The 20764-nt window shown below is 45.2% G+C and overlaps 1 protein-coding gene across 1 annotated transcript in view; it reads right to left on the bottom strand.

Annotated features, from left to right (window-relative positions):
* TOP2B (DNA topoisomerase II beta) overlaps window positions 1–20764 on the bottom strand; it is a 639919-nt gene that overhangs the window by 446885 nt on the left and 172270 nt on the right. Inside the window, 2 exon segments of the mRNA XM_033930173.1 lie at window positions 7158–7331; window positions 7430–7642. Coding sequence (XP_033786064.1) covers window positions 7158–7331; window positions 7430–7642 — 387 coding nt within the window.

The following is a 20764-nucleotide window of genomic DNA, read 5'->3' as shown; positions in this document are numbered from 1 at the left end:
AAGATATTAGCAAGTTAAGAACCTAATCTCTTTTTCTAGTGATTTAGGTGCGTTACTCTGGATGTACAAAAGCAGTCCCAGAAATCTAAGGTCCCCACTGCTCCCTTGCCTACATCCACTCTGTAAAACTTGGAAAATATATTTAGAGTGGACCAGGTCACTGCCCTACAAATCTCCTCGGGGGACACCTCCCGAGAATCTGCCCACAAAGCAGCCAAGCTTCTAGTTAAATGCACCTTTACGGAGACTGTTTTCCAGAGGCAATATATGCTGACAAAATGGACCTATGGATCTATCCAGATATGATCTCAGAAGCAGGCGCACCATGTCTAGCCTAACTAGCGAGTATAGAATGACATGGAGAAAACACTGTACCCATCCCCGCAAGCTCAGCCCTGAGCTAGGTCCCCGTTCCATCCCCAGAAACCATCTGATCCCATCCGCAGAAGCCTTGAATAGTTATGATTTTATACTGAACTTATTTTATTCAAGTATAAAAAGAAACAATATTATGTACAATTGTCATTTTATAAATCACAAATACAGAGAAAGGATCAACAAAACCCCTGTCTCCCCCTCACAAATATCCTCATCAATATTGAGAAAATTGAAGTTAAACTGGTACTACAGAATGCTACATAGAAAAATCAAGCTAACAGAATAATTCAGTCACACATGGCAGGAATAGTGTTAGGGGAGTGCAACTAGGGCAACTACCTCCTGTTCAGAGAGAGTCCTAAGCTAGCTGAAAGCTAAAGAAGCGCAGCATGGGCTTCGCAGTCCCCAGTTGTGTCTAACACCAGCTCTAGCAGGATGCATATTTCAAATCTGATATACAGTATTCTAATCACAAAATAGAAAATAATTTTTTCTACCTTTTGTCATCTGGTCATTTTATTCTTCACATCATATTGGTCTCAGGCTCTGGTTTCTGTTTCCGTCTGTCTACTTTTAACTCACTTACCAGGGTCTGCTGACCATTTGATATGTCTTCTTTCTCCATGCTCACCATTCATCTTCCATCTCTGTCTATGTTTTTCCCCATGTTCAGCAAGCATTTCCCTTCTCTGTCTCCTATACTTCCCTTTCTAATATTTCTCCTGTGTTCATCTCCCTGCCTTCATCATCATCACTATTCTGTCAATCGTCTGTGTCCCTATGCCCCCCTCCCAAGTCCAACATCTCTCTTCTGTGTTCCTCATCTCCCTCATGTCTAACCAACTTGTGTCCATATATCCTTCCTGTGTCTGGCATTGCCCCCACTGTATCCATATACTGCCCCCATAATGCGTTTCCCTTTGTGTCCCTGTTCCTATGCTCCCATCCATGCCCACATCTCCTCTTTTCGTACATCTCCCTGTGTCCAGTTTTCCCCTCTTACTCCTTTACACCAAAGTGTCCTCTCTCCCTCCACTGTGTTAAATATTTCACTCCCTTCATCCCCTTGGTTCAGCATCTTTTTCCCTTCCCTCTCCTCCTTCCCTGAAGGTCCGGTACCTCTCTCCCTTCCATCTAGCCCCTCCTCCCACAGGTCCAACATCTCTCTCCCTTCCCTCTAGCTCCAGCTATGAGCCATGAATCCAGTACCTCTCCTTTCCCTCCAACTCCCTGATTTAGGTCTAGCACCTCTTTTCCCTTCAGCTCCAGTCCCCCCTTCCACATCAGTATCTCTCTCCCTTCCCTCCAGCCCCCACTGCACATCGGTACCTCTCTCTCTTCCATCCAGCCTCCCACTCCACATCAGTACCTCTCTCTCTTCCCTCCAGCCCCAATTCCCCAACCCCCATTGGTCCAACATCTCTCTTCCCCCAGCCCAATCCAGCACCGTCCTTCAGCTCCAGCTCTGAAGATAGATAGCCCCCCCCCCTCATTCCCCATTGATAGCGGCAGGCGACATCCCCCACCACGGGTCAGCATATCCTCCCCAACTCCCCTCGCGCCTACTACCCAAACAAGCCAGCCAAGCCAAGTAGAAAAATCTTGAGAAGCCTGCTCCGAGGCCTTCCTTTAGCCGAAAAGCCCCTCCTTGATGTAACGAATGAAGGTCCTTCTACCTGTGGACTGGAATGCTAGTAATCCGACATTGTCATGGAAATCCGAAACAACCTTCAACAAGAAAGATGGAATGGTGTGCAAAGAAACTCTGGCCTCTGAACTTGAGGAAGGATTCTGCAAGAAAGAACCTGTAGGTCCAAGACTTCTTGCTGAGGTATTAGCCACAAGAAAAAAACAACTTGAGTGTCAGATCCATCAACGACGCTTCCTTCTGCAGCTCATATGAAGTCTGTCTGAGGTCTTGCAAAACCATGTTAAGGTTCCATGAAGAAATCTGGCTATGTCCAGATGAGATGCCAAAGCCTTACGCTCTTGAGCCCTGAAATAAGAGAGTCCCGCCGCTTGGACTCTGAGGGATGCCACTGCAAGTCCCTTGTCAAGGTCAGCCTGGAGAAAGGCTAATACCACAGAGATTGGAGCAGAGAAATGCTCCACTTTTTCTTTAAAGCAGTGGTATTCAACCCAGTCCTCAGGAACCACCTGGCCAGTCGGGTTTTCAAAATCTCTATCATCCATATTCATTGTGTATAGCCTGAAAACCCGAATAGCCAGGTGATCCGAGGACTGGGTTGAATACCACTGCTTTAAAAGCACCCGTGCTGGAAAGTTTCCCTTGCTTTAGCATTATCATTGAGAAGAAAAGAAAAACAAGGAGGAGGAAAAGGAGATGGAAAATGAGAGAGAGAACTGGTGGCTTCCAGCTCTGTAGAGGGACTGAAAGAGGAGCCATGGAGAGAAATGCCTTGCTGGGAAAGGGGGGGGGGGGGAACACAACAATCTTTTCCTGGGCAAAAGTAAGAAATGCTGCAAAATTGAGCGGGTAACCTCTCCCCCATCCTTTTGTTTCAGACCTTGCCCTTTTTTATTTGATTTATAAATTGTATTTAATCCTTTTTTTATTTTTTTCTTCTTGTGTTTGTCCGATCCACAGTTGTCTTAATTGTCTGGTTTGAGCAATATGTTTTTTCTTTTTTACCCCAATTTTACTAGTACTTGTAAATCACATTGAACTAAGATTTTGCGATCAAATCATATTTTTATTAAACTTGAAACTGCTACAATGAAATTCTGTTTTAAATCAGACTCTTTTTAGAACAGTACTAGCCTGACAGCAACTAGCAAAGGTCAAGTCCATTCACTAAACAAGGGGTAGGCTTGAGTAAATACGTAGTATTGACTGGGTGGAAACATTAAACATACCATCTTACTGAGAGACAAGAGATTTTGTTTATATATATATTTCTTTAATCCGACTTTAGTTAAGATTGTTGATCTATGTTACTATTGATTTGAGCTAAATAAAGCCAATTTTAATTCCCAAGCACTTCTCGTATATAAACATAACACTGAAGGTATAAACTCTGTTACAAGTCATAGGGTTCTGGCACTGAGCAAAGAAGCAATGACAACTTCTGAGTATCTCTTGCATGCTAGTGTCGTGCAATCAAGAGCCATGCCGTAAAAGCAAAGCAATCTGGATCTTCTATTACCACTGGTCCCAGAGAAAGAAGATCTAGCTATACTCGCACTCTGAAACGTGTGCACCTCTCAAGATGCACTAGGTCTGCAAACCATGATCTACATGGCCACGCTGGAGCCACGAGAATGACTGCTCCCCGATGGTCTGCAATCTTGTGGAGAATTCAGCCTATCATGCGCCATAAAGGAAACATGTGTAAGAGCTCACTTCGGCCACAGGTGGGCTAGAGTATCCAGACCTGCAAGTCCAGGCTCAGATCTTCGACTAAGAGACCTGGGAGTGATGGTAGACACAACCTTGAAGGCGTTGGCGCAGTGCGCCACAGCCTCAAGAAAAGCAAACAAAATGTTGGGTATCATTAAGAAGGGTATCACGACCAGGACGAAGGAGGTCATCCTGCCACTGTATCGTGCAATGGTGCGCCCGCATCTGGAATACTATGTCCAATCCTGGTCGCCGTACCTCAAGAAGGACATGGCGGTACTTGAGGGAGTCCAGAGAAGAGCAACTAAACTGATAAAGGGTATGGAAAACCTCCCATATACTGACAGACTGAAAAAGCTGGGACTGTTCTCCCTGGAAAAGCGGAGACTTAGAGGAGACATGATAGAAACCTTCAAGATCCTGAAGGGTATAGAAAAGGTAGACAGGGACAGATTTTTCAGATTATGAGGAACCACAAGTACAAGGGGGCACTCGGAGAAATTAAAAGGGGACAGGTTTAGAACAAATGCCAGAAAGTTCTTTTTCACCCAGAGGGTGGTGGATACATGGAATGCGCTTCCGGAGGCTGTGATAGGCCGGAGCACATTACAAGGCTTCAAAGAAGGTTTGGATAGGTTCCTGGAGGATAAAGGAATTGAGGGGTACAGATAGGAGTAGAGGTAGGTTAAAGGATAGTCTGAGACCACTGCTCAGGCAATGGGCCTGATGGGCCGCCGCGGGAGCGGACCGCTGGGTGGGATGGACCTCTGGTCTGCCTCAGCGGAGGCAATTTCTTATGTTCTTATATTCTTATGTTCTTAAAGAATCTGTACACCTTCTTATTTCTTGATGATGCCATTAGAATGCACATTGGGCAATCCCAGCAATGAACAATATCTTGGAAGGTTGCTGCAGACAGCATCTGACTGCTGAGAAAATCGGCTTGGACACTAACCTGCTACATGCGCTGCTGAGAGAACCTGAAAATGAAGCTCTGCCCACCAGAAAAGTAAGTGAGCCTCCAGTGCACTCTTGGTGCCTCCCTGTCAACTGACATATGCCACCTTTGTAGCACTGTCTGAGAAGACTCAAACCAATCAAATGGCTCAAAGCTCTAATCTGTTGATCAACTACTTCCTTTGGGAGGTCAACCAACGTCCCTGGGTTGGGTGTCTGTTGCAGTAAGCCCCCCAGCCAAACAGGCTTGCATCTGTTGTCACAATTACCCACAAGGTTATTTTTAGGGGCATGACCCTTGATAACACTTGAGGGCAGAGCCACCAGCCCATACTGGCCTGGGCTTCCGGGTTCCATGATAGAGGTATCTGCAGGGAGTCCAATTGAGGTGATCACCGCAACTGCAATGCATTCTGGTGAGGGTGCATGTAAGCCTTCTCCTAGGGGACATCTATCGTGCTTGCCATGGAACATAGCACTTGGAGGTAGTGCCACGTGGATGAGCTGGCTTTGGCCATGTTTGATATCTTGGTACAAAGCTTCCGATTATGTGCCTCTGGAAGACACACAACCTTCTGTCATATTGAAGAATCTTAGGTATTCCAGGGATTGAGACGGGACCAGTTGGCTCTTTCAGAAATTAATTATCCAACCCAGGCTCTGCAGGACCCGGACCACATATGAGCCACCGCTTGTTCTCCTTCTGAGAATGACGAAGCTCTGATCAGCCAGCTGCCAAGGTATGGATGAACTTGCACGCCCATCTTGCACAGATGGGCAGCTACCACCATCATCATCTTGGATACGTGCAAGATGCTGTCGCCAACCCAAAGGGAAGGGCCAAGAACGGGCCATGGTTTTCCAGGACATAAAATCTCATTAAAGAGCAAAAAATAAAGAAAAACAGAGCAGATGAGAAAGACGCCTTCTGGCTCACATAAAGAAGGAAAAACTGAAGGGTGAGTAGAGCCCTCTAGTGAAGGAGGAGGGATTCAAAAGTTGGAATGAATTTGTTCTGCACAGCTCACAAGTACTGGGATATTACCCCATCCATCCGGAATGACACATCTATTGCACTAGAAGCAGCGTTAGCCATAAATGTACACCTATGTACACAATAGCTGTAGCTTCATTATAGAAAAACTATTATGCATACGTAAAAAACAGATACATATGTCTACTTTATACTTTTGAGCATATACTGTACATCCATTTGTATTGCCAGGGAAAAGCTTTAGATAGTACCGGTAGCTTTTCCCAGCCTATGATTTTACCATTAGTAGCACTCTGCACTTTGTATTACTTGTTATTGTAGATTTTAAATGTATATGGAATAAATTTTGTTAGTTTTTAGGATATGAATTGAATTAAAGAAAACATTTAATTAATTTTATGTTTTGGTATTCTTGGTATACCAGGGATGTAAAATTGCCAGGCATCACTAAAATTAGGATCTGGCAGTTAGCAAAAATATTCTGAGCAGTGAAAAGCTTCTCAGATGACATCAAGTTGACTTTGGTTAGTTAGGACAAATATGCTAACACAATAAATGAATAATAATCAAATATATTCCTGAAGGAAAAAAAATCAGCAAAAATATTAAAGAAATACACACTGCATACAACATCTCTTCCATCTGTTCTCAACAGAGCTTTCTCCCAACCTCTAATGGGGCTTTCTGAACTTCCCTAGCTTTTATTCTGGCTATATGAGTCCTCTCCCATGTCTACATCCCTGCTTCACTAAGACTGCTATGCCACACAACGTAATTCAAAACATAGATGTGTTTTATGCTTGTAAAGGTTGGGCAACACTGCATAAGAGTAGCACAGAACATGGTTAACAAGGAATGGCTATTTACTTATTCCATTTCAATTTCACCAAAAAGACTACCCTGGAGTAACCCTTAGAACATATGCTAAAACGTGTGAGGAGGATTTTTGAACTATGATTGAGATTGGTCTGTGACGTGGTTGTGAGTGTCTTATTCTGGACACAAGGATAACCCATGGATCTCTGAAGCCTTTTCCTCCTTCAATAAGTGAACAAACTTAGTTTTCTGTTGTACTGTATTTACTTCTTCCAACCATACTAGGACTAGGGGACACTACAAAAAAATAAGTAGAAGATTTAACATGATTTTCAGAAAGTATTTCTTCAGTTACCATCTCCCACTTCTGGGAGCAATTAACATGAAATGGGCTTGCCTATCGATATCTTACAGATAGTTCCAAATGACTATGCTGGTTGCTGCTGAAGACAGGGTGTTAGATTCACAACAAGAAATGTGTCTTCACACTTTTATTCCAATTTTTTTTTTTGCTACAAAATTAGGACATACATAATTTGAGCAAATGTTTTGAACTCTGAAATAGTTATTTATGACATAACTTATGACATACTGAATTACAATGGACTTGATAAACCTAATGGATTTCTGAAAACCAATGTACACACTCACCTTTGTGGTAGCTATACTATTAACAAAACTGATCTGTTGGAATCCTTTTTCACTCAAAGTGAGACACACATCCCATCGCTCATTCACAACTTCGTGAATAACCTTAAGTGCAACACCCGTTTCATCCAACTTGTCCTTTACGTAAAGATCTACGTAACTCCTGAATCCATTTACCTATAATATCAAAACAGTAAAATAAGGAATCATTGTCCTCAATGCAAGTCCAAAAGTAATGAGACACATTTTGTCAAATATATTAAAGCACCATTTACAGGCAGTTTTTTCCCATTGAATATAACTTTGACCCCTTTACAAGAGCCAGCAACGTCATAGGCTCTTCTTGTGAGAAGGGCTACGATATCCTTGTCAAGCTTTTCCATCTTAAATTTGGATAAATCAGGTTGGAATGTAATACAGGTATAATCATCACCATCAAAATACTTAATCTTGGGATCAGTGGTCTTCAGCATATTATTCATCCAAGTCTGCAAAAAACAAAAAAACAAAAACCACACAACTTGATGGATAAAATTATAGACTCACATTTACAATAATAAATGTTTCAGATCTATATGATATGATGTTAAATCAGTAATTTAAAAAATGCAAGTCAGAGCTTCTCAACTCTGGGTCAAAATCCCAATTGGTTTCACAAAACCTAGGTTTGGGATCATGCCCTGGGTGGGTTCTCAACAGTGCATCAATATTTTCTACTTCTGAAGGAGTCACAAAATTTAATTTGGCCTTGAGTATGGAGTCATGGTCAAAAAAGATTGGTAAGCACTGATGTACATTATATATAGAACACATAGATAGCACCCTGTATGTACAATCCCTGCCTGGATGACACTTCAGACCTTTTTAACCCTTATTTTTGTGCTTAATTCAGCATCCTGAGAACCCCCATGCTTCCTTTTTGCGATGTAAGTAAGGGCTTCATTTACTAACAATTAGCAAGCGCCTAACGTAAAATAGCCCTTTTAATGCTGTAATGTTATACTCGATGAAGAGAGAAAAGTTGCCTGCAAAAAAAGGACATCATTAAAATAAGCACCCTGTGTGTTAAAAGAATTTCTACAATGGCAAAATTGTTGGTTAAGTCATATTAAAACAGCTGTTTCTTTGCTGCATATGTAACAGCTGTCCTTAAAAAGTTAGATGTTTCCAATGTATATTTTATACAATTTAAAAAAAAATTAGCAATTTAACTATCTTAAAGTTTCTTCTACTTAGATGTAATCTAAGTGAAGCAGGATACTTCTGTGCTTATTACTACTGTATTTTTTGCTCCATAAGATGCACTTTTTTTCCACCTAAAAGGGAGTGGAAATGTCGGTGCGTCTTATGCAGCGATGATAAAATTTTAAAATATCCCCCACCCACCCTGTCGTACCTTTTTAAATGTCCCATTGTTGAAGTTACGTGGGCTGACTGCCGCCCGCCCCCTGCCGCTGCTCCCCGCCTGCCTGCCTGTCACCACCGTCACTGCTCCCTGCTTGCCGCCGCTGTGCCGCAACTCAAGGAAGAGAAGGGAAGGGCCAGCCTACAGCGATTACATGTCGTCAGCCCACAAGCCTTCCCCAGTCAGTTCTGACATCGGAGAGAAGGGAAGGGCCAGCTGGTTGTGGGGACCCCAGGATGTGTGTTTACTTGTCTATAAAATTAAATTAATTATTCCTCTTTACAGTATTTAGCCAATGGCTCCCAAACATCCATAAAATTCTTAAAGCATCCCTGTTGTATGGCCATGCAACGTTCCATTTTATAAGTATAACACAGGGATTCCTACCAGAATGTGTAGTTTAACCCATCCCAGTTTTTCCAATTTCTTTAAAAATAAGCTGTATGGCAACCCCTGCCATTACAAAAATTAGCTTGTTATTTTTCACAGATAATTAATTGACTTTTAGCTCTCAAGTGTACCAAATAAAATAGTATCATAAGATAAAGCCACTGGATTCTCTAATAACTTATTTACTTGGTCCCAAATAGACCTCCAAAACTGCAGTATCAAGGGACAATAGTAAAGTAAATGATCTAAAGTCCCAGCTTCAAGATGACAATGCCAGCATCTATTAGACTTGGAACTATCTAATTTATGTAAACGAACAGGGGTCCAGAAAGCTCTATGTAATAAGAAAAAACAAGTTTGCCTCATAGATGCTGACACTATACATCTCATCCTCCAAGTCCAAATTTGTGGCCATTGAAACACAGTAATCTGATGCTTAATCTCAATGCTCCAAATGTCACGAAGACCAGTTTTTGGTTTCTTATTCAAAAATCCAGATATTAATTTATACCACTGAGCAGCCTGGTGCCCCAGAAAGTCCACCTGAAAACACAATATCGGCAAGCTATATTGATTTGTAAGATTTTTCCAACCAGGGAACCCCTCCTGAATGGCCTGCTTCAACTGCAACCATCTAACTTTGTGATTTATTAAGACCAAATTTGTGTTGCAATCGTGAAAATTCAAGCAGCTTACCATCAAATACTTCCAGATGACCTTAAATCCGCCAATTTGAATCTTGGAGTTTAGCCAGAGGGACTGACAAGTGTATCAAATAATCCTTTTGTACAATATACATTTACTAGAAGAACCTCTGATTTGCTCCAGTTTATTTTGCAACCAGAGAATTTTCCAAATCTATCAATCAGATCCAGTAAATGCAGAATAGTAGATTCAGGATTCCTCAAATGAAGCAAAATATCATCTGCATACGCAGAGACTTTATATTCCCGACCTGCATAAGGAATACCCTTTATCTCCTTTGCCTGCTGAATAGCCAATAACAGGGGTTCCAATACAATGCCAAAAAGCAAAGGAGATAACAGACATCCTTGCCTAACTCCCCTCTCCAGACAAAAACATTCAGAAAAATTATTATTAATGTACAATCTGGCAGAAGGGGAGCTATTCAAGGTTTGAATCATTCGAATAAATCTGGAACCAATACCAAACTAATCCACTGCTTGATACATGAAGGTCCATTCAAGACGATCAAAGGCCTTCTCTGCATCCAAGGATACAGAGAAGGCTGGATCATCCTTAGTTTTTGTCAAGTTTAACGTAGAGACTGCAGGTTGGGATGAAGTAGAGATCCTTGACTCTGTGTAAGCAGAGATGGAAAAACTGGTAAAAGGTATTGCTCCCTGCTGCAGAACTGAAGTAGAAGGGAGTACCAAGGTTGTCTTACCCACTGAGGAGCTATCAGAATCATGGTGGCATGATCATTCTTCAACTTGACAAGAGTTTTGAGAATGAGAGGGAATGGAGGGAATGCATAAAGGAAGAAATTCATCCATTCCAATAGAAAAGCATCTGCCTCGAGGCGATGAGGACAGTATATCCTGGAGCAGAACTGAGGCATTTTGTGATTGTGGGGAGATGCAAAGAGATCTATATGAGGAGTTCCCCACTGAGAAAAAAATGTGATGAAGAGGCGAGGAATTGAGTGTCCATTCGTGAGATTGCAGAAGACAACTCAATTTGTCCGCCAGTTTTTCTCTCCTTGAATGTAGACAGCTTTCAGAAGGTGTTGTGAAGGACTGCCCAATCCCAAGCCTTCTGAACTTCTTGGCAAAGAGGGAGAGATCCCGTTCCTCCCTGCTTGTTGACATAGTATATGGCGCCTTGGTTGTCCATCCGAATGAGGACTACTTACTCGCGACGATGATGTTGAAAAGCTTTGAGAGCATTGAAGATTGCTCTGAGTTTGATATGACACTGACGATCCGTGCTGGACCAATGGCCTTGAGTATGGAGACTGTCGAGGTGAGCCCCCCCAAGCGTAAGTTGAGGAATCTGTTGTGAGGACCTTCTGATGAGGTGGCATCTAAAACAGTAAACCTCTGGAGAGATAGGAAGAGATCATCCACCAGCGGAGAGACTGTCTCAACGAAGGAGTGACTGTAATGTGTCAGGACAGTGGTTCGCAAGCCTGCGTCCACTGAGATGCCAGGGTCCACTGAGGAATTCTGAGGTGAAGTCTGGCAAAAGGAGTCACGTGAACTGTCGAGGCCATGTGACCTAGTAGTACAATCATATGTCTCACTGAGAGTGAAGAGTGGGAAGACACTTTGTGACACAGCTGAAGAAGAGCATCCAGACGTTGTTGAGGAAGGAATGCTCTGAGTTAGATAGTGTCCAGAACAGCCACGATGAACTGTAGATTCTGAGGGCTGAAGTTGGGATTTGGGAAAGTTGATTTCGAATCCCAAGCTTTGTAGGAACCACGTATTCCATTGGGTCACTACAATAACCCCCCTGAGATGTTAAATCTTCAATGAGCCAGTCGTCTAGGTAGGGAAACACCAGAAGACCATAGTTCCTTAGAGCTGCTGCTGCTACCACTACTAGGCACTTGGTGAACACTCTGGGAGATGATGCCAGGCCAAAGGGTAGCACTCTGTATCAATAATGAAGATTCCCCAGCCGAAATCTGAGGTATTGATGGGAGGCCGGATGAATGGGAATGTGAGTGTAAGCCTCCTTGCGATCTAGAGAACATAACCAATCGTTCTGATCTAGAAGAGGATAGAGGGATGCCAGGGACAGCATGCAAAATTTCTCTTTGACTAAAAATTTGTTGAGAGCCCTGAGATCCAGAATGGGTCGCAGATCGCCCGTCTTCTTTGGAACTAGGAAGTAACGTGAATAAAACACCCTGCTCTGCTGTTCTAGAGGAACTTCCTCGAAGGCACGGAGATGAAGCAGAGCTTGAGCTTCCTGAAGAAGAAGGGCGGTCTGGGATGGATTGGAAGGATACTCTCTTGGAGGAAGCTCTGGTGGAACCTGAGTGAAATGAGAGAATATCCTTCCGTGATTGACAGCATCCAGAGGTCAGATGTAATGGTATCCCATCGATGATAAAAATGATGGAGATGACCTCCTATGGGGGGAAGGGAAGACAGAGGCAGAACGATGGAGGTTATGCTGTTTGAGACAGTCTAAATGGCTGAGCAGCCTTAGGTGCAGCAGAAGGCTGAGGTTTCTGTTGCTTCTGCTGTAGAGAGTTGCACGGGGACAGAAATCCCACCCATCCCCGCCAGGATCCTCTCCGTCCCCACCCGTCCCCGCCAGTATCCTCTCCATCCCCACCCATCCCCGCAAGGAATTACCTCCATCCCCGCCCGTCTCCATAAAAAGCAGCAATTACTTCTGACAGGATGATCAATTCCAGTTTCTTTTGTGTTTGCGCTGCTGTTTTCCTTGTGGAATCTGTTTGGTGGAACCCTTTTTTTGTTTTCTGTTCAGGTAATTAACTTATAAACCGCCTCTTTTACTAAGGCTGACGTGTCCATTATATTATATGGACAAACCCTGCTTCCAAAGCCTTCCATCCCCATGGGAGTCCTATTGGCTAGAGGGGGGTCCCCGTGGGAGTCCTATGGGCCAGAGGGGGGTCCCCGTGGAGTCCCGTAGGTTAGGAGGGGATTCCCGCGGGAACCCCACGGGACCCACGGGATTCCCGCGATCCCCGTTCCGGTGCAGACCTCTATTCTGCTGCTGTTGTTTCTTGAGGGGTGCTCGAATGTAAGGAGCCGCCCTTGGTGGATAACGCCTCTGGAAGGATGGAAGAGATCAAGAAGGTTTTGCTGGAGCTGGCTTGGGCTTTGGTATGACAATTGAAGCAAAAGATTTTTCATGCTCAGACAACTTCTTGGTGGCAACCTTTATGGATTCATCAAAGAGGTCATTGACCTCACAAGGAATGGTAGCCAGGCGGTCCTGGAGATTGGGGTCTCGGACGCAGACAAAGCAGAACTACTCAATAACTACTTCTGCTCAGTATTCACCTGCGAAGCGCCAGGATCCAGTCCTCAGCTACAGACAAAGGAGAGCTCAGAGGACCCATTCCGGTATATGGAATTTACCGCGAGCGACGTCTACCATGAGCTATCAAAACTAAAAATGAACAAAGCTATGGGCCCGGATAATCTGCAGCCCAGAATACTTCAAGAATTGAGAGATGTCCTGTCAGAACCGTTAGCCGAGCTCTTCAATCTTTCCCTAAGCAAGGGAAAAGTGCCCCTGGACTGGAAAACATAGAAAAGTGCAAGGGAAAAGTGCCCCTGGACTGGAAAACTGCCAACATTATCCCACTCCACAAAAAGGGATGCAGGTCAGATGCTGAAAATTATAGGCTGGTGAGTCTCACATCAATAGTGAGTAAACTCATGGAAACGTTGATTAAAAACAGATTGGACGCGATTCTAGATAATGAGGTTAAGGGACCCCCATCAGCATGGCTTTACGAAGGGAAGGTCTTGTCAATCCAATCTGATAAGCTTCTTTTGATTGGGTAACAAAAAACTGGATGGGGACGAGTCCCTAGATATCGTTTATTTAGACTTCAGCAAGGCTTTTGACAGTGTCCCACACCGCAGGTTATTGAACAAGATTAGAGAATGACACGGTGATTGTTATCCGCGAGTAGCCACGGGTAACCCGCCAAAACGGGGAAAGTAAAAGTAGTGGTCGCTGAGGGGCGTGGACAAGGCCATTCACCGCCCCGTGGAGCGGTGAATGGACTTGTCTCCGCAGTGAGGCAATGAAGGATTGCGCAGTCCAGCAGCCCCCACCCGCCCGATCGTAGCGTTCCGCCATCTCCTCCCTCCACCTTACCTTAGATGCAGACGAGTTTACCGGCTTTCTTTTTCGCCCAGCCGCACGCACGGCTGCTCAAGTTATTCAATCTTCTCCTCTGCTGCAACTTCCTGTTTCCGGTTGCCTCAGAGGAGAAGACTGAACAACAGAGCATCCGCGTGCGCGGCTTTTTGAATGCGTGCGGCTGGGCAAAAAAGAAAGCCTGCAAACTCGGCATCTAAGGTGAGGTGGAAGGAGAGAGTTGACTGAACGCTGCAATCGGGCGGGAGAGGGCTGCTGGACCGCGCGATCCTTGATTGCCTCACTGGGGAGACAAGTCCATTCATCTTTTAAAGTAATCTCTTCAGTAACAGGTAGAGAAACTGTGCCATGTAGAGAATCATAATATCAGAAATGTAAATGACAATATTTTAACAGAAAGAGACTGAAATTGTGCACCAACACTAGAATCCAAAGATTTGGGATGAGGACCTCCCCCCCCCCAGAAGATAATCCCCCCCCCAGAAGATAATCCTTCGCTAGGGGTCAAAGTGCTTTTTCTACTTGAGGAGCCTAACTTCTCCTGTAAAATGGCTCACACTAGGAAGGAGGGAGTGGGAGGGAAAGAGATTCTGGGCCAAGGGGATGAAGAGGGAGAGAAAGAAATCCAGAGTAGGAAAGAAAGGGGAGGGGAGGGCAGGCAGGTGAGCCAGATGCTGGAAGCAGGGGGGGGGGGGGAAGAAAGAGGGAAAGAAGCTAGATGGGGTTGCAGAGAAGAGACACATTGGTGTGGAAAAGGAAGACAGGGGAAATCTGTTAAGAGGAAGCTTGAGTGACTCTGCAGGAGGTTGAGGCAGATGCATTTCCTCCAAATACTCCTTAGAGTATTTAGAATCAGCGTCCAATTTAAGATCCAGGTCAGCCATTTGACGGAGGAAAGAGGAAAAGGACAATTGATTCGCCAGAGCCTGGCCTCGAGAAGGGCTCGATGACTTTGAGGCGCCTAGAGTGGAAAACGAAGGCAAAGCCTCTCTGGAGTATTGGTAACCCAAGGAATAGACAGACTTGGAGGAGGCATTGGAAGCAGTTGAATCCTCGGGATCTGCACTTGGTGACCTCGATCAAGGAGTTGGAGGCCTCAAAGAACTGGAAGGCCTGGAGTGAGGCATGGACGAAGAAAGCTTTTCTCTGGAAGAAGACCTGCGCCTCGATGGATGCCTCGATCGACGACGAGAATGCCTGGAAAGAGGTCTCGGGTAAGATCGAGGAGACTTCGCCCTATGCCTGGAAAAGGGCAGTGCCATTGGTGAATGAATAGGGCTAGAAGCTGTACATCAAAACCCCATAGACTCAGTGGTTTGGATCGAGGAATCTCGAAGCACTCCCAAAGACTCGGCTCCTTATATGGAGTGTGAGGATTCCTGTCGAGATATTCGCAAAGACTCGACTCCTTGCATAGTGTGTGTAGACTCAGCTCGAGGCACAGGCAGGGACTCGACCTTGCGGGAGACTGCTGATTGCCCAGGCTGGACTGCAGGAAGCAGAGTCGAGGCAGGACCTTATTTGCTCAGTAACTGAACAAATAGCTGCTCTAACTTGGTCTGGAAAGAAGTCTGCAATTGTGGATCCGAGTCTGAAACTGGACCACTTTCTGAGGCTAGAGGCTCTGAGGTGGCGGTAGAAGCATGCTTCAACTTGGAGGATTGATGCTTCGATAGCTTGAGGACCACCACAGGAATCTTCTGCTTAGGTATCTGACCTAAGGAAGCTCAGGGGAAGATAAAGCAGGTGTACTCAAGGCCAAAGACGATCCGAACTAGGAAGGTCTGATGAGACTCGGGGTCGGAGTTGTGAAAACAGGAGGACCCCCCTGTTGACTGTTTGACCGAGTCGGAAGTCGAGGTCGAGGGTGTTGCTGAAGAGTCCATCTTGAACAGCTTTTCCACTTGAACCCGATGACGTTTCAGGGCTCGAGGTTGAAGAGTAGCACAGCACACGCACGACTTTGGACTATGGTTAAGCCCAAGACAACGAAGATACCCACAGTGTGGGTCCGTGAGGGATATCGCACGCTGGCACTGGCTACACTTCTTGAAGCCCGTGACTGGCCGGGACATAGGAGGGAAGGATAGCCACTGCGAAGTCGAAGCCCACAGGCTGTGGGCGCGCGACCCATTCCGCCAGTCAACCAATGAAAAAATAATTTTTTTTTTTTTAAAGTAACAGAAAAGAACGACACAGCAATTCGCAAAAGAAAATAACACAAACTGCGGTGAAGAGAAGGCACTAAGCGAATGAAGTTCAGCGCAGAGCATCAAAGTACAAACTTCTCAGCTCCGAGGAAAACTAAGAAGACTTGCCCTGTGCTGGGCTGTCGGCAGACTCGATACTTCTGAGTTTCTACAAGCAAGTCTGCTTGCGAGGCTGTCTGCATCCGGGCTCCATGGATGACATCACCCATATGTGAGAATAGCTGCCTACTTGTCCTGGGATAAACATCTTTACCACAGAAGACAGGTGACTGCACATTCCAGCAGTGCTTCTCCGACTCCATTCCTTCACAAAATGGTTTAAGAAGTCCTGTCATAAATAGGACCTTTAAGGGACTCTGTGCCAGGCAGTAATCCAAACCTTGCTGCAAAAAATCCAAAATAAAAGGGAGACTGCACCCATTCAGCATACTAATTCTAGAAATCCTTCCAAACTCACAAAAGTCAGTGACACAGAAGCAAGCTGAGACTTAAGCAAGGTAGACACAACTACAGGTAAAAAACACAACTCATAAGCCAGAAGAGGTCTGGATCCTCCATGTCCACCAGACCCTAACAAAGGCAGCCACATCTCCTGGGTAGAGGAAGCGCCTTGGCTACCAACAACTGTACTAGGTCAGCATACCACTCCCGAAAAGGCGAATATGTAGAAACCAGAAGGATGCACAAGAGCCAGCCTATCAGAGGCCAGCTCAAGCACATTGTTGACCCTCTGGAATATAAATGCAAGATCCATAAATACAAGATCCATAAGACTCATAGGGAAGAGGCAAGAGGTGTGTGTTTACTCTGACTCGCTTCTATTTCTAACCAGTGACTACAGTAACCTTTTACAGTTTGTTGCCTTTTATGCTACTTAACGTGCTCATAAAACCTGACATTCCACGTTTCACTGTTCACCTAAGTGACTCTATTGGCTTGTAAATAAAATTGCTTCTATTTTATATAAATTTGAAACTTGTGTTGAGTGTTTTACAGTGAATTAAAGGAGCTTAGGACTAGGTTCTACACAGTTGGTACAGGGGTATAAATAATTCCCGAGTGCTCTAAATATTTGTTGCCTGTCCCTTCCTATACTGTTCTTCAGGGGTCAAAGTGTATTTGTTTTGCTCCTACAGTTACAAACCCTGGTAGTCAGCAGTTCACACAACCTGCGTTTATGAACTTGCAGCTTCATCTCCCAGTCATCCGGGAAGAAAAACATCCTCAAGCTATTTTGAAATGAACTCCCAGATATTCCAGGAACTGGATAGGGAGCACGTGACATCAAATTTACTACCCAGCTCAGGCCTTCCAGATGAGCAATGACCTGAGATGGTCTCCCCTGGCCAAGTCAGCCCATATCAGCCAATCGTTCAGGTAGGGATACACCTGAATGCATCTTGAGAAGGGCCACCTTCACTTTTGAAAAGAGATGTGGCACTGTGGCCAACCTGAACGAAAGGGCCCAAAACTGAAAATGATGGCTAACCAACCACACAAAAGCTGAGAAACCTCTCATAACGGTCCACAATCATTATATGCAGTCAAGCTCCATACTCAACTAGGTCTGATCCAAGGATCAGAACACCTAGGAGCAATCGTTGGCCACAGCCACCAGAACAGGGTTCTAGGCCAGGGAACAAGAGTACCAGTCAGAACAACCTGACTAGACGTAGAGAAAAATGGTTATGCTTTCCACCGGGTACCTGCAAGTTATACCAGTGATACCAGCGAATTCTCTGGAAAAGATCAGGTTTTTCTCTACTTCCAAAATGCTCAAAACAGATCAACCCACTTGCTCAGAACAGTGCAACTGATGACAAGGAATTTAAATGTCAAGAAAAAAAATTCTTACTCAGAGATAAAGAATTTAAGTTTTTGATGAAGAGTAGAGTTAGAGTAACACAAGAGTAGAGTAACAGTGTACTGTACTAAGAGCCTTTGGTTTACAGCAATTTTTATTTCAGCAATCTACAGAGTCCAAAGGTAGATCTGGTATGCAGGTAGTGCTGCCTTCTTGCAGCAAGACAGTGATGTTCATAGTTACTACAATCAGCAATTGAAAAATTGTGGCACTGCCCAGTGTGTGCTCTTGGGATTCATAAGACTGCCAAATAAAAATATGACACTCATAAGCCCTAACCATAAAGCAGAATTTCAGTTTCCCCTACATACTCTTTTTGTGCACATACTTCAACTCTCTCTTCCCTCACTTAACCCCCCTTTAACATTCTCAACTCATCTTTCTACCATTCCCACCACAATACACATCCTCTTTCCTCCTCCAGCTCTTTACCCCATACCACCTCTGTCATTATCTAGTCTTTCTCAGGTCATTTTTCCCTACACTCCCCCTTACATCATTCTGCCTAGCTGACCACTCCTTTCACAAGTCCCCTTACTCTGCTGTTCCTAGCTTCTACCTCCCAATCTCCAACTATCCCCACTTCTCATGTCCTCCAGCTTTTCCCAAATTTAGTTTCTCCTGAAAGCTCTCAATGATTCCAATATGGCTATTACCATGGTCTTCCTGTACAGTGCACCCTAACAGAATGTGATCACTGTGGTGCTCAAAATCCGGTGCTATTCTCAAAATCTTGTGAGAATGGCAAAGGACTTCAGCACCTAGTAAACCCCCCCCCCACACACACACACACACAAAAATGCATGGCGGAGTAAGGTTGTGACAGTAGAAGCATTTGAATAACTACCTCCCATTGGCTCAGTTTAAATTAGGCACAGCCAGTATAACTCTGCACCGTGAGGAAATTCTGTGCAAATTCTGAAACGTGCAGCTAAGCACAGTTACTTACCGTAATAGGTGTTATCCAGGGACAGCAGGCAGATATTCTCTACATGTGGGTGACATCACCGAAGGAAGCCCCCTACTGGACGTTTTTGCAAGCAGACTTGCTCGAAGACCTTCAGGCTTGCGATTGGCCCGCGCATGCACGCGTGCCCCTCCCGCCCTGCCTACGGCATGCGTCTCCTCAGTATGTCCTCAGTTCAGATAGCAAGCAAAGAAGCCAACTACGGTGAGGTGGGTTGGTTGCAAGAATATCTGTCTGCTGTCCCTGGATAACACCTGTTACGGTAAGTAACTGTGTTTTATTCCAGAACAAGCAGGCAGCATATTCTCTACATGTGGGTGACCTCCAAGCTAATCAGAAAGGGATGGAGGGAGAGTTGGCAATTTAGGAGAATAGATGTTGCAAAACTGACTGGCCAAAGTGGCTGCCATGCCTGGAGAAAGCATCCAGACAGTAGTGAGAGGTGAACGTATGAACCGAGGACCAAGTGGCAGCCTTACAGATTTCCTCAATGGGAATGGAGCAGAGGAAAGCAACAGACGCCGTCATCACCCTGACCTTGTGGCCTGTGACTCGACCCGGCAAGGAGAGACCAGCCTGAGCATAACAGAAAGAAATACAAGCGGCCAACCAGTTAGAAATGGTCCGCTTAGAGACAAAGCAACCCAAGCGATTAGGATTGAAAGAAAGGAACAGCTGGAGAGCAGAACGATGAGGAGCGGTGCGCTTCAAGTAGAAGGCCAGTGCACGCTTACATTCAAGAGAATGTAGAACCACTTCCCCAGAAGTGGAGAATGGGGTTTCAGAAAAAACACAGGAAGAACAATAGATTGATTGAAGTGAAAATCAGAAACAATCTTGGGCAAGAACTTAGGATGGGTACGAAGAACCACCTTATCATAATGGAAGACAGTGAAAGGTGGGTCCACCACCAAGGCTTGAAGCTCACTGACCCGATGGCCAGAAGTGAGAGCAATAAGAAACACAAATTTCCAAGCAGTGTTCTCCCTAGCGCCTTTCAGCCGGGTGCCCCGCCCGGCTAGATTAGGTGAGCGCCCGGCTGTCATCTTGGCTGCAAATTCGCCTCCGCCTGACTTTTTTTTTTTTAAGCGCCAGAAAAAGGGTTTTCAGTTTTACTTTTTTAAACAATTTTCCTACTGCTGGTCGATTTTTACAGTCGCAGTTTGAGGCAGGGGCTGCAGGCTCATTATGACCCAGTGCACAAACAGGAAGAACCCCGACGTCGTGTTTACTTTTGTTCTGCAGCTTATTGCACAAGACGCTCCTGCACAAAGCGAAACCAATCGGAAAGAGGAGAGGCGGAAGCTCGCAGCTGCGTGCTTCAGTAACTGCTGCTGGCTAACGGAGGGAGAAGGTACCTAAGAGAAATGAAGTAGGTCCGAGAAATGGATTCACTACAGGCAAAGGCGGGAGATAGGGCAGGGAGGAAAGCTTACAACTTGGTGTTCTTGCTTGCTTCGGGACTTCCTCGCTGCCGGGTCCTGCCTACTTTCTGTTTCCATGAAGGCAGGACCCAGCAGCGAGGAAGGCCCGAAGCAAGGAAGAGCTCCAAGTTGTAAGCTTACCTCCATCGCTGACCTATCTCCTGCCTTAGCCTGTAGCGAATCTGCAGACCGAGGCGGGGAGGGGGGGGAAGTGATGGGGGGAGAGAAATGCTGTTACTGCTGCACCCAATTAGGGGGGAGAGAAATGCTGCTGCTGCACCCAATGGGGGGGGGGGAGGAAGACCAGGGAAAGGAGAGGAGAGGAAAGAGATGCCAAGACCATAGGAGGGAAGGAAAAGAAAGGAGATACCAGACTATGGGGGGGAGAAGGAGACAGATGCCAGACCAGGGGAAAGGAAGGAAGGAGGGAGAGAAAGGAAGGAGTGGAGATGCAAGATAATGGAAGGGGTAGGGGAGAGGAGTGAGATGCCAGGGCATGGGGGAGGGG

Source organism: Geotrypetes seraphini, chromosome 2 (genome assembly GCF_902459505.1).
Source record: "Geotrypetes seraphini chromosome 2, aGeoSer1.1, whole genome shotgun sequence".
NCBI classification, from domain to species: Eukaryota; Metazoa; Chordata; class Amphibia; order Gymnophiona; family Dermophiidae; genus Geotrypetes; species Geotrypetes seraphini.
The sequence above is the reverse complement of the archived record's forward strand: the minus strand, read 5'-3'. Positions and strand labels throughout refer to the sequence as shown.